The sequence below is a fragment of the Ictalurus punctatus genome, chromosome 1 (assembly GCF_001660625.3).
Source record: "Ictalurus punctatus breed USDA103 chromosome 1, Coco_2.0, whole genome shotgun sequence".
Taxonomy (NCBI): domain Eukaryota; kingdom Metazoa; phylum Chordata; class Actinopteri; order Siluriformes; family Ictaluridae; genus Ictalurus; species Ictalurus punctatus.
In genome coordinates, this window is record NC_030416.2 from 37,851,776 (window position 1) to 37,873,152 (window position 21,377).

Sequence of the window (21,377 nt, forward strand, 5' to 3'; positions counted from 1 at the left end):
ACACTCAAAAGTTTGCCACAAATGAAATGTAAAAAAGTAGTAAAAAATAAAACTAAATATTGTACAATACAATACAAAATACCAACCATAAACTTAATAATAATAATAATAATAATAATAATAATAATAATAATAATAATAAACTAAAACTACCAATGATCTGTGCAAATAAAACCAAATGAAACCATGCAGACATTTTTCTGGGTTACATTTTTTTCTTTTAAGGGCACTGATTCTATTCTTTACAAAGAACTTAACGGACAACCAATCCCTGCCTTTCAGTGCAACAGGCTCAGCTTTTTTACAAGCCTCACAATGTTTTTTTCCTGGCACTGTGCAAGTTTATCAGACAATACCTTTGGGAACAGATGTGGTACTGGTTGGTTCTGTTGCTTGCTCAGATGAGGTTTCTTGGGCTTGCTCTGTAGATGGTTTCAGTTCTGGCTCAATATCTACTTAAACACAGAACAAGTACACTCTTTTTGAATGCATCCTAAACGATTAAGGACACCTCATAATAATAATAATAATAATAATAATAATAATAATAATAATAAACAACTACAGGTTGTGCATTTTCTGAAGAATACAGTGATTGTAGACCTTAAAATGTGGTCACTATGGTGTTGCTAGGTGGTTGTGGATACAATTATAAACGTTAAGATGCTATCTACATGTACCAAGCCATTAAGGATTACATAAAGGCTAACCTTCCATCTCCCTTTCCCGCTTCCTTTCCTGGTTCTGGCACACCTTTCGCCCATCTTGGGTTAGTTGTCGGTTAGTTGGGTTAGTTGTCAATCTTACAAAGCCGTACTGCCTCTGCCCATACGCCTCTTCTTCTCCCTAATCACTATCCTCACTATCTGAGTCTCTTGCGTTTATGACTTCTACACTACATTTATCGGGATGGGCTGTTAAAAGATCTTGATGTGCCCGAGGGAGACTTCCTAGAGCGATGTGGCATGGGGCTTCATAGTAAATTGGCAACTGGAGAAGCCATTGCCTGAATACACTGGTTACTGTAATTGTTTGACATTCAGAACACTGTAATTTTTAAACAAACATCGGAAGGTTGACAACAGTCTTTTACTGTCCTTTTTCCACGCGGATGGTCTTCAACCCAGGTGCTTTACGCACCGTTGAGGGCCACCCATAGGGAGAGGTTAGGCTAGCACTTTCACCTAGGGCATGGCTCATCTCATCTTCTTCTAACTCTTTCTGTAGTGCTGGATACTTTATGGAAGGGTCTGGCCGATTTGCAACGGTCCTTTTTCTCAATCAGGTTTCATACAGTCGATCAATTCTTTGGATATTTATGTACAAACACAGCCTTTCGTACTCTTTGATGTTGCACTGACCATTGTCGTACTGTCACTGTTATGTATCCCCACAGGTGTTGGTCCTCTTCATCTACACCCAATCCCTCCTCTGTGGATTCAATTTGTACGATAGCTTATTCCGGGGTGGCTTTCAATAAGTCCAGGACTGTTTTGTGTTCTCGCACAGTATTGCCAGAGCTATGCAGGTAAAACGTGCAGGGTAACCGTAGAACCGAATGCAGTGCGCCAGAGTCTGGTTGTCCTGGACTAGTATACCAGAATACAGTCATGTTGGAAAGACCCGCTTTTTTCTCGGATAGGCCCTTTCCGGCCTCTACCTTGTATTAGCGGGAACTGTGTGTAATCTCCGTCTCTTTATGTGTGCTGTGCTTGCAAATGTAACATACTTGTAACCGTCAGACTGTATCACTTGTATCACTTCTACACATCGTCTTCCGCCTCTTTTGTCTCGCTGTTATTTGCATTAGTGGGTTCTGTGTTTGAGGTAACAGGAACTGTCAGGTCAGCAGCAGGAACATATGGGCGCATATCGACGTACACAGCCTCTGTTTCATTGCCCTGGCTCTGTCGTCTGCACACAACCACCCCCCGTTGAGGCAGAAACGCCTCACCCAAAACGACGTACTGGCCAGAAATGTTATTTGTAGTAACAGCGGACACGGCCAATTTGCGAGTGCAAGGTATAATGCAACAGGTAATGAAGGCAAGTAGCAGAAACAACGCCAGCAGCGCAGTGCCAATACGAGCAATCATTGCCATCCAGCTGCCCGACATCATCCAGGAGAGCCAGGATGGAAGTAGCGCATCACCTTGACCCGAGTTGGCCACATGCTCCCTCTGTAAGGCTTGCAGGCGGGCGAGTACCTTGCACAGGGCCCCCCGTTCACCCGTGTGGAGAGGAATAGCTGCACAGCACTCGGGGCCAATCATTGTACAGACCCCCTCCTCAGGAGCCCTCATTTGGTCAAGGGCAAAGGGATTCTGGGCCGCCATTAGAGATGTTGCATGAAGTTGGTCCCGGATAAGGCCCAGAGCGCCCAAAGTGTAGTTAATGAACCTCTGCTGGTTGTACCACAAATAGTTAATCCAGGTGGTGTTACGAAGAACCTGTACTCCAGGGAGCAGGGTGGCGGCAAACCCACTTCCCACCGACCCCATGGCCTTGTATTTCTCCGGGACATTCACAGGAGCACCTGCCCAGTTCAAGGTGACCACCATGTCGGCTGTCCAGTCCGTGTAATTCATGGTATCCACATCTTTAAGGTACTGACTCCAAAGCGCAGCATCACGGTGCGTGCGGGAGCGTGAAAGAGGAGGAGGCCCAGGGGGGTCAGGCAGTACGATGACACGCGTCTTCCCATCAAGTTGGACAGGGGCGCAACACCCCTGCCATTCAGGTGGTAATGTTTGACGGACCCGGTCCCCCCTGCAATACCAGAACACATCCGCCACCGCCCGGGTGCCGAAAACCAGGTCCGGTATAGGGATATCAACCCATGCTGGCAGTGCACTAGAATTGTCTGTCGTGGAGTTATGAGACAGACGTATGGGAATACGCAAATCTTCCAAGGGGAGGGTGAAGTTGCAGCGGGCTGATAGATTACCGACGTCATAGATGCCGAATGGTGAGCACACACACAAGGGAAAGATCGGGGGTAACTCCTGGTGGACAGACACAAAAGCAGCATCATGCGTTTGTAGCAGCTGAAACAAACACAAGGCACTGGCATTCCGCATCCAGTCAGGGCCATAGTCCATGGAAAGAGATCCCAGTAAACAGACTGTGGGACACAGGAACTGTTCTGTATATGGAGCAGAGAGACATTCGGCGATGTCACCTAGGGGAAACATGAGATGCGGCGCAGGTGCCCGGTCATGGCAGACCAGGCACGAATGATCTGTGACAGCCCTGGCAGTGTAGAATATCCAGGTGAGGTAGAGGTTAGTTTGATCCTCAGTCAAAGGTGCGTCGGCCATAGACATAGAGTAACGTTGCAGTTTCATGAAGGCATCGGCATGAACAAGTTGCACAGCCATGGGGACAGAAGCCTGATGAGAGAATACAGAAGTCTCCGGCTCGCGTGTAACACAAGCAGCGGCCGTACAACGAAAAGTGAGACGGGACAAAGCACCAAATGCATTCGAGGGGACGGGGTGTGACTGATTGAAGCGACACCACCAACTCGTCGGGATCCCCGTGACCTTGAGGTGACCGATAGTAAGGTTCAGGGAGTAGTAGCCGGCTTCATAGAAGGCCACATGTGGGCTACCACGAAGCATGGATGCCTGATAGGCGAGTGTAACCAAGTTCAGAGCACAAAACATCTCGCGGGAATGAACAGTCGACAGAGTGGCTATATACAGGAGTGGAACCTCCACTATGGACCGAGGGGTCTGCCAACCCCGTCAGGTCGACCCTGATAACGTGACGTAATGCGATGTGTCCCGAGGCTGTCTATTTTTTGGCCAAACATAGATGATGAAAGAATGTCCTTCTTGAGGCGGTCTGCCAGGCGTTTCGCTGGGTCATCGTCGAGGTCACCTAGTGAGATACGACCCCCTCGTGCGTTTCTCTTGCGTCATCGAGGTGGTCTCGGTGTGGGTATGCCAGGGGGGAGTAATGCGGTAGTGACAGGTACATTGGCCCCAGGTGACATGGTACTTGTCGGGGTGTAACTACATCCGGGGGTGGAAACATGAGTGTCTTCAGGCTTGTGGAAAGGTGCACATACAAGCAAAAGAGCCATAGTCAGTCCAGCCACCAGGACCACAGCCCATACTACAATGATAGCCTTGTCATTGCTCATGAGTCTATATGGAGGAGCCGCCATCCGGGAGCTCGGCATGATCGTGTACAGGGGAGGGTCCTGCCGTGCTGTCCGAGAGTAAGGCAGGGGGACTTAATTCGCCCAAATCCGTGAAATCTATAGTCTCGTATGGTACGGATGACTGGACAGGTGGGTTGGCCAAACTTTGTACTATAGAGGCCAAATCAGCTGAGATAGAGTGCAAGTCTTCAATCTCCATGGGAGGAATCGGCCGCGTTTCCTGGCTCGCTGGTGCCCCCTCAACTCCGGATGGGCCAGCTGCTTCCCCAACTGTAGTGAGCTCGTCGCTGGACCAGCCTTCGCCGGGACTGGAGATGGGGCTAGGGGTCTGTCAATCTGCCCGTCTCTTGGTCTGTGCCCTTGTACCTTGCGCCGGACTATGGTCTTCTTCAGCACCACTATCACTGTCCGTGCTGGAGTCAGTAGCCGAGTAGTCAGGAGGCTGGGCCGGGTGAGTCTTTCCTGACGCTGAGGGCTGCTCTCCAGGGGGTAACGGCTGTTCGTCAGTTGATTCACGAAGTAGTGGTCCCTTGCCAAATCCTCCTCGGCTACAGTGGTTCAAATGATACCAGTGGGGTCGTCCTGCTACTTTGACCGCCGTCGGGGTGGCAGCCACTACTTCAAACGGCCCTTCCCTTCGTGGCTCTAGAGAGTTCTTTCTCTTGAAGACCCGAATCCAGACATGATCTCCTGGATCGATCTGCCTCACCTGCGGCACTTCCTCTTGAAAGGGAATAGCATCCCATATCATTGTCCGCATTCCACTGAAAGGTACAGGATCTATTGCCGGGTCATCCAGGGAGTCGTCTATACCGGCTGTTTTCAGAATCTCTTCAGTGCGTCCTTTTCCCACAGTTTGACATAGAATGGCTTTAATGTCCCCCACAGCCAGGTGTTGCCCCGCTGTTTTTTCTTAAAACGGTGTGATCCATTTCTGACCTCCTTCACACATGCTGGGTAACCTTTGTATTAGTCCAGTCAGATCCATGAAATTCCATGGAGTGTACTGTAATGTTTTTCCCTTAACCATCAAGGGATATTGCGTTATTAATGACTCCCCTGGTCTGTTGCTCACATATTCCCCTTTGGTAAGATATCTGCGGTGTTTGAGTGGAGGTTTCAGGTTTTTTCGGTCTCTCAGTTGCCTCCCTTTCTTATCTTCCTCTTCCTCTGATGTTTCTCCCTGGGTCCCTTCATACTCGTTCTTACTGCTCTTGTCGCTTTCTGCCATACTCTCTCGTTCGGCATTCCTTCTATTTTCCGTATCCAATTCTGCCACTGGCTGAAATCGATCCCTCCCTTCATTTCCCCCTACCGGTTTCCTGTAACTTCTTGAATTCTTCCACTTGTTGGGTCCTTAACCCTGCGACTACTTCTGCCACTTGCTTAGACTGATTGGCCACCTCCTCCATTCTATTCATTGTTCCTTCATCATATATGATCACTTCTTCCATTCTCTTCATCCGGTCTTCCATTTCCTCGTCATCTGATCCCAGGTAGGGATTTATCATAACATCCCCCTCCAGCCTCACCTTTCTTCCTTTTCCTTTCATCCATCTTTTCTCTACTACTCTATCCCATGCTCCATCCTCAAAGTCCTGTCATCCCTCATTTCTTCGGACTTCCTTTCCCCCTTGGTCCCCTTCCCTTTCTTCTCTTTCCTGTTGTTCCTTTCCCCCTCTTTTAATCTGAACACTAGGCTTCAGGGTGCTGGTAGGCCCTCCCCCATAACTCATTCCTAGCCTAGGGGCACCCTCGTTTTTCACTTCTTTTAGGTACCATTCCACCCTTTTCTTTTGTGCTTGTTCGTGTTGCTTCGCCTCCCGTAGATACTGCTCACACCTGTCCCTTTGTTCTTGTTCCCCTTGCCTCCCTTATTGGCTCTTGACGTAATCTTCCACCATTTTCTGCCTCCCTCTGTCCTCGACGTCTGGCATGCTAAAGTCCATACTCCACTCTCATACTACACAGGTGGCTCTGTGTAAGTTTCTTCTGCCTTCCACTTTTTCAGCCACCATTTGATCTCCTTGGGTTGATGTAGTTTTCTTTTGCAATCCTTTGAAAACTCCTTGCATTTCTACTTCCGCTTCTTCCCATTCCTTCTCTTCCCGTAATCCTGTTTCCAACAGTGGGTATATTCCCGTCGGCGGGTTCTTTTTCCTAGGTTTTATCTCAGGTTTAAATTGGGGGTTGTATGGGGCGGGGGTCCGCGCTCTCCCTGCTTTTCGGCTTGGGGTACCACGTCCCTTTTTTTGCTTTCTGCTTCTTTTTCAATCTTGGATCTTTCTTTTTCCACCGTCTCCTGCACCTTTCTTGCTATCTCTTTTTCCATTCTCTCTTTTCTCTCCCTTTCGTCCGCTTCCTCTTTCTCCTTCCATGCCTTTTCTCGGTCCATTCTTTCTCTTCCTTCTCGGTAAAACCAGTCTACTATCTTTTCTTGTTTGACTTGTTTCTCTCTCGCTTTTTGTCCCTTCTTTTGTTCTCCCCAAATGACAATTCGGTCCTTCATCTTTTGACACTCTTTCTCTTCAAACGTGCCTGTCTTAGGCCATTTCCATAGTCCACATGTCTTCTCGTTCCATTTTTTGCAATAATGTCTAATATCTTTTTCATCCGTCTTATGTTTTTCCACAATAATGTCCAGCACCGTCCTTCCCTTTTCTGTTTCAGCAGCCATACTTGGCAACCAATTGCGTTCTCTTATCTAGCTGCTACTGTTCCACCCTCCTTTTTATGCATCCTTTTTTCCTTTTCCCCTTCCTCTTCGTTTTTTTCGGCCCAGCTTTTGTTTTCTCTCGACTGTATACTACAATGCTCACACGTTATTATACATTTTACACATAACACATTTCACATTTTTCTTCTGACTTTCCCTAATTTCAAAACACTTTTTATTTTTACTCATACACTCACCGGGTATTACTCTACCCAGACCTGAGCCCAGGATTTATACCCCTCTAAGCAGACCTGGACTCACTCCAGCGGTATCAGGGGTCCCCACCAAGCAGTCACCACCCTTTACGTGGCCGGTATCTGGGGTTGTGAGGCCTCACCACCTGCCTCTATTGCAGACCTGAATCTATTTATTCAGCGGTATCGCAGGACTTTCACACATGCACTTTAAACACACATTTCACTTTTTCTCTGTTACAGCAAATCAAGCACTTTTCATGACACATCATCTTTTGCCTTTTCTCACTCACTTCCTTAAACTGTGTCCCAATTACAATACAGTATACTTAAAGTGGGCTCTTTGGGAGACCAACTCTATCCTTCCTCCGTCCCCTGGGGCCTGACCCGAGTGACAGCAGAGTATCTAAGCCAGGACTTTGTTTAAACGGGTGCCTGTCGTACCTTTTCCCTATACGGCCTTTTTGCTGTCCCTCGGAACCAAGTCCCACAACCTGGATTCAGGATATTCGGATCTTAGCCCAGTCTCATCTGGGTCGCCAAAACGTGGAACAATTCTCTGTCCACTATACAATACAGATAACACAAGTTAAGAATTTTCTCAGCAAAGATATACTCACGCTAGTTCAGTTGAGTCTTCATTCAGGTTTCAAGAAATACCACACAGAATCAGTGAGTGAGGAAAAGCAAAAGGTCCAATTTTTATTTAGCCCATACACATGAGATCCAAACCGTTTGAGATATCCCAAAGAGTGATCTGCCTAGCCTGGAGCAGGGCTCCCCTTTTATACAATTGTCCTATGAGCCTCCGCCCCTTGTTCTATTTTCAAATACCAATATGTTTAGCTATTCTTGCCCCCCGTTCCCCTTATGTCCATATTTGTATAGGTTCTGACAACCCTTATATTACATTATTACTCTTTTTCAGCAACCCTTATAATCGTGTTTTATTCATTTTCTTAACCCCTTAGGTTCCTATTTCAGTCTTTTCCCAATCCCCTTAAATTCGACCTAGCCCAGTTTGGGTTTTTTAAAACCGTACTTCCCGTTTTGTTCAACACTTGGCTTCCGGCCGTTGGACAAAGAGGATCTCTGTTGCTGCACCTTTGGCTATTTTTTTCCATTAATTTGAACATGGGTGAGTGTTTTAGACTTCTGACTGTGACTTGTTTTACTTATTCTTTCTCCCGGTGTTGTTTCCATACATCTTTTGTCCCCCGCCTTCTATGTGTGTGTGTGTGTGTGTGTTTTCATAGACCTATAGATAGCTCCCCGCTTTTGCCTCATTCCCTTCCTTTTTTGGTGGTCCATCTGCTACTTAATGCTGCATGTTATTTTGGCTACTAGTGACCAGGTGCACATGGTGAATGCCCTCCTTCACATGCCTCTCTATGTCTCTTGGTATGCAGCTCACAACGCAGGACTTGGTTTCCTATTTGCTGCTCTAAAGGGACTGGAGGGCTTTGATCTCAACACTAGATACCAGCTGTCCCACCTATTTGCGGACCTCGCTCTTCTGGTTGATGTCTTACGCACTCCCTCTACAACATCCACTTTTCCTCCTCCTCTACGATATCGGCTGAGCCCAGCTGCTACCCTTGTTGATGCCTCTACTCAGACAGGTCCTGTCATCAATACGCCCTCTCTGTTTTCTGCTGATGACTACGAGGCAATGGATTCCCCCAGTACTGACTATTCTGATGACCCGCTGAGCCCAATTCCCTCACCAAGGCATACTCGTTACCATCCATGCTTTTTGTCCCTCCTACTCTCCTACCAGTCCCTCTTATTCTCCTACTAGTCCCCCTTATTCCCAATAAATGTGATGACAGACTACTACCCTCCGTGTCCTGTGGTTATTTCCTTTTTCTTTATCTGATATACTAAATTATTTACAACAATACCATACTTGCCCTATCAATAGATAAAACCTAGTTTGGAGCCACCCACATCACAGGCTTTTCACTGGAGTAGACACCCATCTTATCTGGTGTTTCACCGAATTAAGCCTACACCACCACAAGAAGGATCAACAGTAATAAGCCCCACTGGCACCAGAAATGCATGCTCAGTGCCACTGGTTACACCACTCTACCAGTCACTTTCCGGCAAAAACAACACCATGAAGACAAAAACACCCAAACACACAGGAGTGCTTTTCATAGGCTCTGTATATAAGAGTGTAAAGCTCACCTTCTTCATCTGATTCATTCTCTGTTCCTGACAGATCCCTTGACAAATCTGAATTCTGAACAAGTATAGCTTCTATTTAAACAACAACGATAATATAATATGACAACACATAAATCTGTATGTTAATCATTTACATTCCGAAACTCCATTCAACATACCATCTGGATCAATGTCAATTTCGTCTAGGTTCTTTCCACTGAACTCCCCAAGTCTTCCTGTCTCTAATGCCATCAAAACTTTGCTTATCTTGGCCAGCTGGAGAGTCCTTCAGGAATTCTGTAATATTCTCTGTGTACGCTCACATCATGCCCTAAAAAGTCAGCCATCCAATTCTGTATTATTGAGATTCAGAACTTTGGACCATGTTGCTATGTGTTTACGGAGCTTAGTCGATGAAAGTGCCTTTGGGTACTTTGCTCCACATTCTGTTGCAAAGACAATCTGATCCCCTGAGGTGTGACAGTGCTGTCGTGCAAACATGTAAATGTTTTCAGAAGGAATTCCACATTTTTCTCTTTTTTTTTTCCCAAGAAGTTCCATATTTTTCTGCATTATAGGTGTTAAAAGAACTGGAACCTTCCGTCCTCGGTTTCCACGTATTTCAAGTCGAGTAAAATGATGGCAGAGTTTCTTTTCAAGCTCCAACAGTGCAAGAGCAATGTCTTTGTGCAAGTCATCTGTGTTTCTGCTGATGCTATTAAAGGCATTTTTGAGAAATCACCCTCTCTTCTACGATTGAAGAGGATAGTCTGAGCCAGAGTAACCTTTGCAAGAAGTGTCCAGTTCTTGGAGGAAGCATCTGCTGATAGTTTCTGAAAGTAATCTTCTTGCTTTTGATCAAGATACAAGTGTAATGTTTTCACATCCTCAGTAAAAGGAAGAATAAGTGGAACATTCCACTTCATTTCTCTCTGTGTCCGGAGTGCATGTGATATCAGTTCGCTCCATCTTGCTGCATACATGTCTGAAAACTCGTGCGCATTTTCTGCTCTTTCACTGTCCTGATCCATCATTGCTTGAAATGAGACCAAAGAAGCAATCTTCTGTAAGCTATGACCAAGCTTCAATGCAAGGGATGGTCGTTGGAATGTGCACTTTTCTTCATCATAACCGCTGGCATTTCTGTCAGCAGTGATGGCATGCATGAAGTTAGCTGGGTCAACAAAATCCTTATGTTACACAAAGGAGTAACTTCCCTCACTGTAATTAACAATCTTCCAACTTCCCTCATTTTCTGTCGAATATAATCATGTCTGAGCCTACTCTGTTGTAAAAATACTCTCCTAATCTTCTTATGTACAAATCTGTTTTAATGGCAAGTACCACCTTGTCATGGGTCATGTTACTGAAAAGTTTCCACAGGCCAGCACTAGTTCCAGGAGGTGCAGGTTCCATATAAGCACTTTGTGAAAGCACTCTGTTCTTTCCTGGTTTGGGATGGGAGTGATAATTTTTGCTCAGTTTACACCGTTTTATATGACACCAGAGAAACTTTCTAGCAAAGAGCCCTTGGCAGTTGCAGCAGTGCACAAGGGTATTGAAATCACAATCTTTTCGTGGCTTCTTACAAGGTACAAGCTCACCTTCTCTATGCTGTACAACTTCAGCACTATGTGCAAAATTCCCCCTGTTCCTGTGGTGATCTAGCAAGTTTTTCCTTTCTTTTGAACCTTTTGGAAAACTCAAAGCTTTCTAAACTTCAGACTCAGTGCTATGAAACTGCTCTGAGTGTCTTGACATTTTTGATAGTGGTTTGCTGCAAAACAAACAGTACTGTTTCTTATCATACACTCTCACTTTACTAGTTGGCTTTGAAACTCATCTGAACAAAACAGAGCTTGACTGGTCAGATACAACTTCAGATTCATTGGAAACTGTAGCACTAGACTGACCAGTGCTAGGACTGAGTAAAGGACATCTTTTTGTCCTTTTCCTTTCAGAAACTGAAATCACATGACTGCAGGCACTTTCATCTGAGCACAAGACTCAGGGGCATATTCATCTTCACTATTTTCCACACTACTGATGGAGCACGCATAATGGCTGTTTACCTCATCAAGCTAAAAAAAAAAACAATACAACTTTAATATGAACAGTAATTAAAAAGGTCAGAAAAGTGACAATTTATCCAACCTGAGGAGTGCTTGTTTCCACTTGTGACTGCGGTATACAATACTGGTCACCAGCAAACGTTTCAACTGGCACCTGCTGAGTTAAAAAACAAACAAATGGTAGAATACAAAACATAATGAGACTTCAAACGATTTCATATTTAAAATACATTAGTGGAAGATAAGTGGGGGGAAAAAAATGGCCTTTTGGTTACATTTGAACTTTTCTTAATAAGCCAGCAAAGCTAATTTTGACACATATTGCATAAAGCTATAAAAACTAAATTTTCTTGCCTGAACTAAGACTGCACACTTTTGCTGCCAATCATCTCCAGCAGTAAGATCAGATTCCAGATCATGACTTTCTTCACCTATTATACTTATCACCTGAAACCACCCCAAATCACAATTAATCCTAAAAGTACAATTAATTTATATAATTAAAATGGCACTGTATTAATTAAATAAAAGTGAATGTGTAGAAAACAAGGGTTTTGCTAAACAAAGATAAACACACGTAACTGTATTGTGGGGCCCTGGTGTAAAGTTTCATGTTAAAAGACAGTGTGGGGACCCAGTGTCTTTGAAAACACTGGTATAGTGCAATGTACATTGTGGGGACTTAACGTTTACGATGTTATAAAATACATTAAAAAAGCAGTTCCATGCCTGATTACAGAATGAAGACTCATGCTGTGAATGTTGGGTGCAATGATGATCATCTCCAGAGGCAACATCTGACTCCAAACAATTACTGTCCACCTCTATTCCACTTTCAGTCACCTGAAATAGGCAAAACAGTCACTAATAAGCCCAAAAGTAAAAGTATGTTGGTATACCATAACTAAGCTGAACAGTGCAAAGTTGTAGAAAGTATTTTAGGCTAAAACACACCAAGCAAAGAAGATATCTGTAGAAAAAAAGAGAATATTTTTAAAAAGGCATCTTGTGGGGACCTGGTGTACATTGTAGAGACATAACGTTTACCATGTTAAAAAATACATATAAAAAGCCGTTTCATACCCATGTACACTAATAATCCCATTTGCTAGTTTAACCACACATTTAACATACTGCAATAAAAAGGACAGATTGCAGAACAGAAAAATGGGCAGAAAACTAATAACCTGAGGTTTTTTTAAAGAGCTTTCCATGATCCTGGATTCAGCTAAACTTTCAAGTTACAAGCAAGTGTTGGTAGTAAGGGTTACAAGATTGGACACACAAAGATAGCATAGGGTGGACCGTGAACGCATTTTACAAAGCAATGAACAGCACCTTTACAGAACCTAGGTCCAGCCGTTGGGTCAGCAGGCCAAGAGCAGTAAACTGATAGCAGTGAAAGCGATTGCTAGATGTTATTTAGGTACTCTAGAGGCTGGTCCCAAAAGAGATCAACACAAATGGAGGGTACCTAATACTGGCATAACACTATGTGAAATGGAGCTGTGGAACAGCAACAGTAAGAGAGAAATAGCTTCTGTGCAGCAGAGTTAAGGAGTTTGAGGCAATGAGATTAGTATTCGTAGCACAATGAAGGTGCCGCGTTACAGCTGAAAAAAAAAAATAGCATTAGAAAAAAAGTGCATTGCTGAGGTACAAGACTGTGGTCAGAGACATCCCTCAGCATCATTAATGGGGCGCTAGAAAAGAAATAGTTGGAGTAAAGTAAATTAGGAGTAGCAGTCAAACAACATAACTAAGGCGCAGTGATGCACTGGTGTCGCTGCTGAGTAGTTAGATGAGAGGGCATATTGTAGCAGCGCTGACATGGATCTGAAAATGAAACATTTACAGTATACAAAACCAGGAATATGACACGCATAACACAGACCAGTCACCACGTGGCAGTGAAGCAGTGGCTGAGAAGGTAGGAGAGGGGGCATCTTGCAACAGTATTAAGGCAACCCTGGTAAAAGTACATGAATTTAGGTTTGGAAAATACATAGCACAGCTGGGGTGCAGCTCTGAGATGGATGAGTCAATGAGCATAGTCTGAAAGAGAGAAGCTCAAGAGGTTAGCAAATGCATAGCCTGGTTGAGGTGTGGAATCTCATAGCGTTGTCATGGTTGTAGTACATGAGGTAGGTGAGCAAAGTCCACAGGAGAAAAGCAGAAGGTGTTAGTATATGCATCGCAAGTTTAAGGAGCAGCACTGCATCAAGCTCATAACTGAGCACTCCATTGCCTACATTGGCAGAATACATTGTGCAGACATAGCATTTACTGTTTGGAACTCGCATGAATAAAGCAGTTTAATTACATGGATGTGGGAAGCAGATTTCTGTTGTGAATGTTGGGTGCACTGGGTAACATCTCCAGAGGTACCACCCGACTCCAGACGATTAGTGTCTGTGTCCATTCCATACTTTGTCCACTGATAATAACACAATAACACAATAACAGTCACTGTTAAATATAAAAGTAGAGGGTAAATCCTGTTACAGAAACAGCATGTAGCATGTGAGCAGTGCCATATAGTGCCTGATTGGCACTGTTCTAAGCATCTCTAGACACTCTACGTCCATCCCTAGACACTCTACAAGCTCAGAATATCAGTTTATTCTTCAACTACAATGTTATGTAATGGAGTAACGCTGTAAAAACACATATACATTCACTATTTGGCATCTAATTATCCAAGATTGCTATAAGAAGTAACATTCTTACTTTACTCCTCCAGGGACAATCAGCATTTCCATAATTATATGTGGCCTCCTCTAAAGGTGTTATGTCTCTTAAAGCAAAAAGGCACAAATGGGGCTTTCCTTTCACAATGATTCTCTTCATTTTGCAGTTGGGATTAATGTGATCATCATTAACCAGTCTTCCAAGAGTGCCATCATCCCTTGCAGCATCAATACTGAATTTGAACAAAACAGAAGACATTTATTTAGTGACCAACAAAAATAAAATCTTTAAAAAATAATAATCATATTTTAAGTGTATAGCTGCAGAATTAAAAACCCCAAATATAACAAAACATTAAATACTTTGTCACAGTGACACTCAGTACGTTTACATGCACAACAATAATCCACTCTTAACCCGATTAAGACAATACTCTGATTAAGAAACTAGCATGTAAACAGCAATTTTTAATTACCTTAATCTGGCTAAAGTCATACTCGAAGTAAACACAAAACGAATTAAGACATGTGGAATATTCCTGTTTTAGTCACATTATCGGGGTGTATTACAGACATGTACACACCTTAATCACACTATTAACATCATGGGAGTTTTCACCACATTTTGTGACAGGACACGTACACACGGAGGTGCTCAACCGTTTTACGGCAAACAAGAGAGCATGGCTGCATCCCAAACCGCGCACTTACTACAGTATATAGAAGGTGAGATACATATATATCAGCTGCTATATAGTAGATAAGTACGCAGTTTGGGACGCAGCCCACGGCTTCAAGCAGTCGTATATTTACATATATAGCATGACTAATAAACTGCACTTGAAGCTTTCGTGAAATTAACACCCAAAACAGTACACGGTACCATAACGAAGACCAACTGTATGTCGATACGTGAAATTCTGGAGGGACGTCGGACGGCGTGGCGTGGGGACGTAATGACGTGTGCCGTTAATCGATTTATGTTCTATAACGTGTATTATTATCTACAACAATACGTATATTGAATATCTATAACAATAATTAGATTACTGCTGTCCATGTAAACGTAGTCAATGTTGTTCATAATAATAATAATAATAATAATAATAATAATAATAAGTCTCCACAGTTTCCTTCTTCCTCTTTTAAGTAATGACGAGTCTTCTAAACTCTACAGAATGTGTCTACAACTCACACCTGATCATGCATTTTGAGTTAATGAACATGGCATTTTGTTAAATAGAAATAGTAGTGAACTAATAAATGACTACAAAGCACAGTATAGCTGTCCTGTGTAAAACAGGTGAGGATATGTGAGGCATATGGAGCTGGATAATCGAAATGCTACTGGATATAAAGGTCATGTCTGACGCGTGATTCAGGTGAGCTGCGCATCAGAAACGCAGCACAGCAGTTCAGGACCCTCATTCTAATCGAGTGGCACTGTGCTGCGTTTATGATGCGCAGCGCACCTGAATCACGCGTCAGATGAATGCGGATACACAATTAACAAAAGAAAAACACTCGAAAGGCATATGATAAAAACTATTAAAATACTTTTTTTTTCTGATAACGGACAATATTGTTGTTAAACGCGATTCAGAACCGAGGTGAAGCACAGACTAAACTGTGAGCAGGTATTTAGAAATGGCGCCCGCGCGACCAAAACATCGGCGCTGCGGATATATGTTAGCTTTCTCCGGGTGTAAATATTATGCACAGTAATAAACTGTTAATAAACTGATCTAATCTAATATCATTCTCTCGAGTCGATTTCCCCTCAGACCTTGTCTTAGTGAAGGGAAAACTTTTTTTTACAGATAAACTTTAACCGTGCATTTAAAACCCCCGCAGCTCATACCGCATACACTACCGAAATGGATAAAGAAATATATAGGAGTACTCACGTCCAGAATTTATCGTGCCAGATGAAGTCGAACATAAATCCTTTCAGGTTGTTGTGGTAAACTCGGTGTCTTCTGTTACTTTCCAGAGAGTTGATGAGCTCTCCTCTGTATTCTAGCACGAACTCTCCTTTAGTGAAGTGCGTCATGGTAAACACTCCCCTGCCTTGTTTAGGAATAACAAAGCATGCTAACTAACCTACTGTTTTATCACCATAAGTCCAACTTTATTTATTTATATGGTTATCCAAAGTGACTTACAAATGAGGAAATACTGGCAAATTATTGGTTATTTATTCATTCTTAATATTATTAGGTTTATACTATAATAGTGACAATAAAATAAACACAATGTGAGAGTGATGATCTGACCTCAGTATCTCCAGTGTACAGTGTGTGTGTGTGTGTACCTCAGTATCTCCAGTGTACAGTGAGTGTGTGTGTGTGTGTGTGTGTGTGTGTGTACCTCAGTATCTCCAGTGTACAGTGTGGATCCTCCAGTCCAGCAGAGAGCAGCGTCACTCCTGAATCCTACAGGTTATTGTAACTCAGGTCCAGTTCTCTCAGTCTGGAGGAGTTTGATCTGAGAACTGAGGACAGAACTCTACAGCTTTCCTCTGTGAGATCACACCAACACAGCCTGGGAGAGAAATGATGATATATCAGAACACTGACATCTAGGATATTGAGGATCAACACTGTCAATACTTTCAATGTGGATATTTCCTTTAAAAACTGAAAACTTAAATGTCAATACTTAATGTGTTTATTTATTTATTTATTTATTTGTTATTAAAAGAGTGTGACCTTTCTGCCATCTGCACACATGCAGTCAGAGAGAGATGCACAAATGAGAGAGAGGAAGAGATTAGAGTAATTATCTGATTAGAGTAATTACTGACGAGCATCATTCAGTCAGTTCACTCTTAATCTGTATGTAAAGAAAATGTATTAAACATAAACAAAAATAAAATTCTACTGTATGTAATGATGTTCTCTTCAATACGCTCCTCATTCTCTTCACATACAGATTAAGAGTGAACTGACTGAATAATGATCGTCAGTAATTACTCTAATCAGTACCATTAGTGTTATATTAAAATAATAAACACTGCACTAATAAATTAAGAATAAAAGATACCTACATAGCTTTTCTGGAGACTTTGACCACTGGCAGCAGATTCAGAAGACATTCATCTGAAGAGTCATATTTCCTCAAAACAAACATATATTATATAATTATATATATATATATATATATATATATATATATATATATATATATATATATATATATATATATATAACATAAACAAAAATAACAATCTACTGTATGTAATGATGTTCTCTTCAATACGCTCCTCATTCTCTTCACATACAGATTAAGAGTGAACTGAATGAATAATGATCGTCAGTAATTACTCTAATCAGTACCATTAGTGTTATATTAAAATAATAAACACTGCACTAATAAATTAAGAATAAAAGATACCTACTCAGCTTTTCTGGAGACTTTGACCACTGGCAGCAGCTTCAGAAGACCTTCATCTGAAGAGTCATATTTCCTCAAAACAAACTCATCCAGATCCTCTTCTGAGTTCAGTAACACAAACACCAGAGCTGACCACTGAGCAGGAGAGAGTCTGACTCCACTGAGACGACCGTCACCTCCTCTGTTCAGGTAATGTTGGACTTCCTGCACTAGAGAATCATCATTCAGTTCATTCAGACAGTGGAACAGATTGATGGATTTCTCTGGAGATGGATTCTCCCTGATCTTCTTCTTGATGTACTCGACTGTTTCCTGTTTGCTGTGAGAACTGCTTCCTGTCTGGGGCAGTAGGTCTCGTAAGAGAGTCTGATTGGACTCAAGTGAGAGACCCAGAAGGAAGCGGAGGAACAGGTCCAGGTGTCCATTCTCACTCTGTAAGGCCTTGTCCACTGCACTCCTGAGGAAATCAGACATGTCTGACTTGGTGAAAAGATCAGACCAGGTTTGTTGTTTTGCAATCTTTTTGTTGATGAAGGAGAGAAATGCGTATAAAGCAGCCAGAAACTCCTGAACACTCAGATGTACAAAGCTGAACACCTTCCCCAGGTGAAGCCCAAACTCCTCTCTGACGATTTGGGTACACACTCCTGAGTACACTGACACTTCTCTGACATCAATGCCACACTCTCTCAGGTCTTCCTCATAGAAGATCAGGTTTCCTTTCTCCAGCTGTTGGAAAGCCAGTTTTCCCAGTGCCAGGATACTCGCTCTGGTCTGCTGAGGATCAGGGTCACATTTCTGATGGTACTTTTGGTCCTTGTGTTTGATCTGAAAGATCAAAAGGGAACCCTCCACAGACCAGCTCCAGCCAGAGGCAAACAGCGCAGACTCTCCTGTAGAACTCCCTCCAGAGGCCGATGGGACAGCCTCTGTCCCTAGCCTGAGACTAACAAGTGGTTGTTCCAGTTTAAGGCCGATGATGAGGCCTCCCAAGTCCTGCTCCTGCTTGAGGCTCACGGCACGACCTCCCAATTTGTTTTCCTACCAGAGGCTGATGGTGCAGCCTCCCAAGTTCTGTATCTGCCAGAGGCCAGTGATCAGGCCTCCCATGCCATGCTCAAGCAAGAGGCTGAAGAGATGGACTCCCAAGCCCTGCTCATGCCTGAGGCCAAAAAGACAGCCTACCGAGTCTTGCTCATGCCTGAGGCCAACGTGGTGGTCTCCTCTGCCGAGCTCCTGCCTTAGGTCAACGTGCTGACCTTACTTCCAGAGCTCCAGCCTGAGACCAGCAAGGTGGTCTCGCCTGCCGAGCATCAGCCTTAGGTCAATGTGGTGACCTCACATCCAGAGTTCCAGCCAGAGACCAAAAAGGTGGTCTCCGAAGTCAAGCTCCAGTCTGAGGTCAACATGGTGACCTCTAGCCTGACTCCTACTACTGACCTCTTTTCAGGGTTGTGTCTCCTTACTTGTGTTTCTTGACCTTAATGCAGCTTTTGATACTATAGATCATACTATTCTCATTGATAGATTAGAAAATGTTGTTAGCATTAAGGGAACGGTCCTCTCCTGGCTCAGGTCTTATTAGACCGATCATTATCAGTTCATAGATGTAATAGGTGACTTCTCCACACATACCGAAGTTAATTTTGGTGTTGCACAAGGTTCTGTTTTAGGCCCAATGCTTTTTACTTTATATGCTACCTCTGGGTCAAATTATTTGTAAACATGGAATTAGCTTCCACTGTTATGCTGATGATACACAGCTGTATGTTTCAGCGAAGCCAGAGGACAGACAGCAGCTTAATAAAGTTAAGGATTGTGTAAAGGACATTAGACACTGGATGCTTATTAACTTCCTTTTACTTAATTCAGACAACACAGAAGTACTTGTATTAGGCCCATGTGTAGCTAGAAGTAATCTTTCTGATCTCACAGTAACTCTGGATGGTCTTTCTGTTTCATCATGTGCAACAGTAAAAGACCTTGGAGTGATTATTGACTGCAGTCTATCATTTGATGCTCCTGTAGATAATATTACTAGGATAGACTTCTTTCATCTCAGAAATATTGCTAAGACGAAATATCTCACTACATTATGCAGAAATATTAGTTCATGCTTTCGTCACCTCTAGATTAGATTACTGTAATGTCTTACTGTCTGGATGTTCCAGTAGGATCATAAACAAACTCCAGTTAGTCCAGAATGCAGCTGCTAGAGTCCTAACTAGAACCAGAAGATACGACCACATCACCCCGATCTTATCCACACTGCATTGGCTCCCAGTGAAATCTCGCATTGATTATAAAATACTATAATTAACTTATAAATTACTAAACGGTCTCGCGCCACAGTACCTGAAAGAACTTTTGGTCTTTTATAATCCGCCACGCCTACTTAGCTAAAAAGGTGCGGGCTATTTGTTGGTACCTGGCATAGTGAAGGCTACAGCAGGGGGAAGAGCTTTCTCTTATAGAGCCCCACAGTTATGGAACAGTCTTCCTATTAGTGTTCGGGACTCAGACACAGTCTCGGTGTTTAAGTCTAGGCTGAAAACATATTTGTTTAGTCAAGCTATTGTGAATAGATTTTTCTTAGGTAAAGGAGCAGATCTAGAGGCTCACAGGTATAGAGTGTTGTGGTGAACTGTAATGTTTGGATGCTGTTGCCCCCCACCACCGAATTCTTTATATTTCCAGATTTGTTGAGTTAATACTTATGTCTGGTGAAAATTTCATATGAATAGTCTCATTGGAAATATATTTATTGAAAAAAATGTCGATGTGTCCAGTACTTATTTCCCCCACTGTAAATAAATAACTGCACTTAGATACTGCAGTCTAAGCAGTTACTGCTGCTTTATGAAACTTGTGTTCCAGGTGAGACAATATTTCATGAAAATAAAACATATGAAAATCATATGACAGAAATGCTGTATCCACAATATAAAAGTGATGATCTGACCTCAGTATCTCCAGTGTACAGTGTGGATTCTCCAGTCCAGCAGAGAGCAGCGTCACTCCTGAATCCTGCAGGTTATTTTCACTCAGGTGGGAGACTGCTTCAGGGGGAAGACTGCATCTAGTGGGAGACTGCTTCTTGTGGGAGACTGCTTCAGGTGAGAGACTGCTTCAGGTGAGAGTTGCTTCAGGTGGGAAACTGCTTCAGGTGGGAAACTGCTTCAGGTGGGAGACTGCAACTCATATCTCTACCCACCAGATGAGTGTTTTAAATAGCGGTAGTTGTGTCCTTTTGTCTTGTTCTCTGACACAACTTTTGCAATCACCAACATTTCTCTTTTTTGTTTTTTTGAATGGGACAGTCCATATTTCAATATCCATGAGGTAATTTGCATCGACAGTTTTTGAATATTTGTGGGCGGTAACCAGGTGGGAGTAGAGGCCCTTTCACCTGTGCACAAGGTTTTATAAATCTGTTTTGTGAACCCTTTAGAATTTTCTATATTTCTGCATAAATATACACAAGTCCCAAAAGTAGAGAAAGAGAACGCAATTAAACAAATGAGACAAAACATATTATAGTTTGTCATTTATTTATTGAGAAAAATGATCCAGTATTACATATCTGTGAGTCTATGAGTGGTAAAAGTATGTGAAACTCTAGGATTAGTAGTTCATTTGAAGGTGAAATTAGAGTCAGGTGAAAATCTGATGATGTTTTAGATCATATTTATGCAAATATGTAGACCATTCTAAATGGTTCGCAAACTTTAAAGCACCCCTGTACTGTATATTAGAACATTAATATCTGAATGTGTGTGTGTGTGTGTGTGTGTGTGTGTGTGTGTGTGTATGTCTCCTATGTACAAAGCCTCTCAGCAAATTTTTGGTCTTAGATTCTTAGAGATCAGTAAATGTATTAAAAATGTCCTTTGACTAAGAGTTATAACATCATATATTTTCCCTTTCAGTTTGAACCTGTCACTCAACAGCGAAATTTTAAAATAT

General features: G+C 42.8%; 2 protein-coding genes across 11 annotated transcripts in view; both read right to left on the reverse strand.

Annotated features, from left to right (window-relative positions):
- Positions 1-21,377, reverse strand: part of LOC108261647 (NACHT, LRR and PYD domains-containing protein 12) — a 168,014-nt gene that overhangs the window by 131,477 nt on the left and 15,160 nt on the right. The window lies entirely within an intron of this gene.
- Positions 356-20,461, reverse strand: LOC128634287 (N-lysine methyltransferase KMT5A). 3 transcript variants are annotated; one of them, XM_053684806.1, is made up of 5 exons: positions 20,374-20,448; positions 15,923-16,085; positions 14,056-14,248; positions 13,649-13,762; positions 356-452 (listed from the first exon to the last, which is right to left on the reverse strand). In XM_053684806.1, exons 2-5 carry the CDS (start codon positions 16,066-16,068, stop codon positions 435-437), a joined length of 471 nt encoding a protein of 156 aa, XP_053540781.1. In that variant the 5' UTR covers positions 16,069-16,085; positions 20,374-20,448; the 3' UTR covers positions 356-434. The 3 variants fall into 3 exon arrangements, 2 of the variants coding, with proteins under 2 accessions (XP_053540781.1, XP_053540780.1); XM_053684805.1 differs by lacking the exon at positions 356-452 and adding an exon at positions 11,911-12,168; XR_008397628.1 differs by lacking the exons at positions 356-452; positions 13,649-13,762; positions 14,056-14,248; positions 15,923-16,085 and adding an exon at positions 16,438-16,559 and having other exon boundaries at positions 20,374-20,461.

Coding starts and splice junctions, on each gene's coding strand:
- LOC128634287 (XM_053684805.1), bottom strand. CDS start 16,068: ATGACGCACTTCACTAAAGGAGAGTTCGTGCTAGAATACAGAGGAGAG. Junction 14,249..15,922: donor TGGCACGATAAATTCTGGAC/GTGAGTACTCCT, acceptor GTTCAAATTCAG/TATTGATGCTGCAAGGGATG. Junction 12,169..13,648: donor AATCTGCTTCCCACATCCAT/GTAATTAAACTG, acceptor TGCCTATTTCAG/GTGACTGAAAGTGGAATAGA.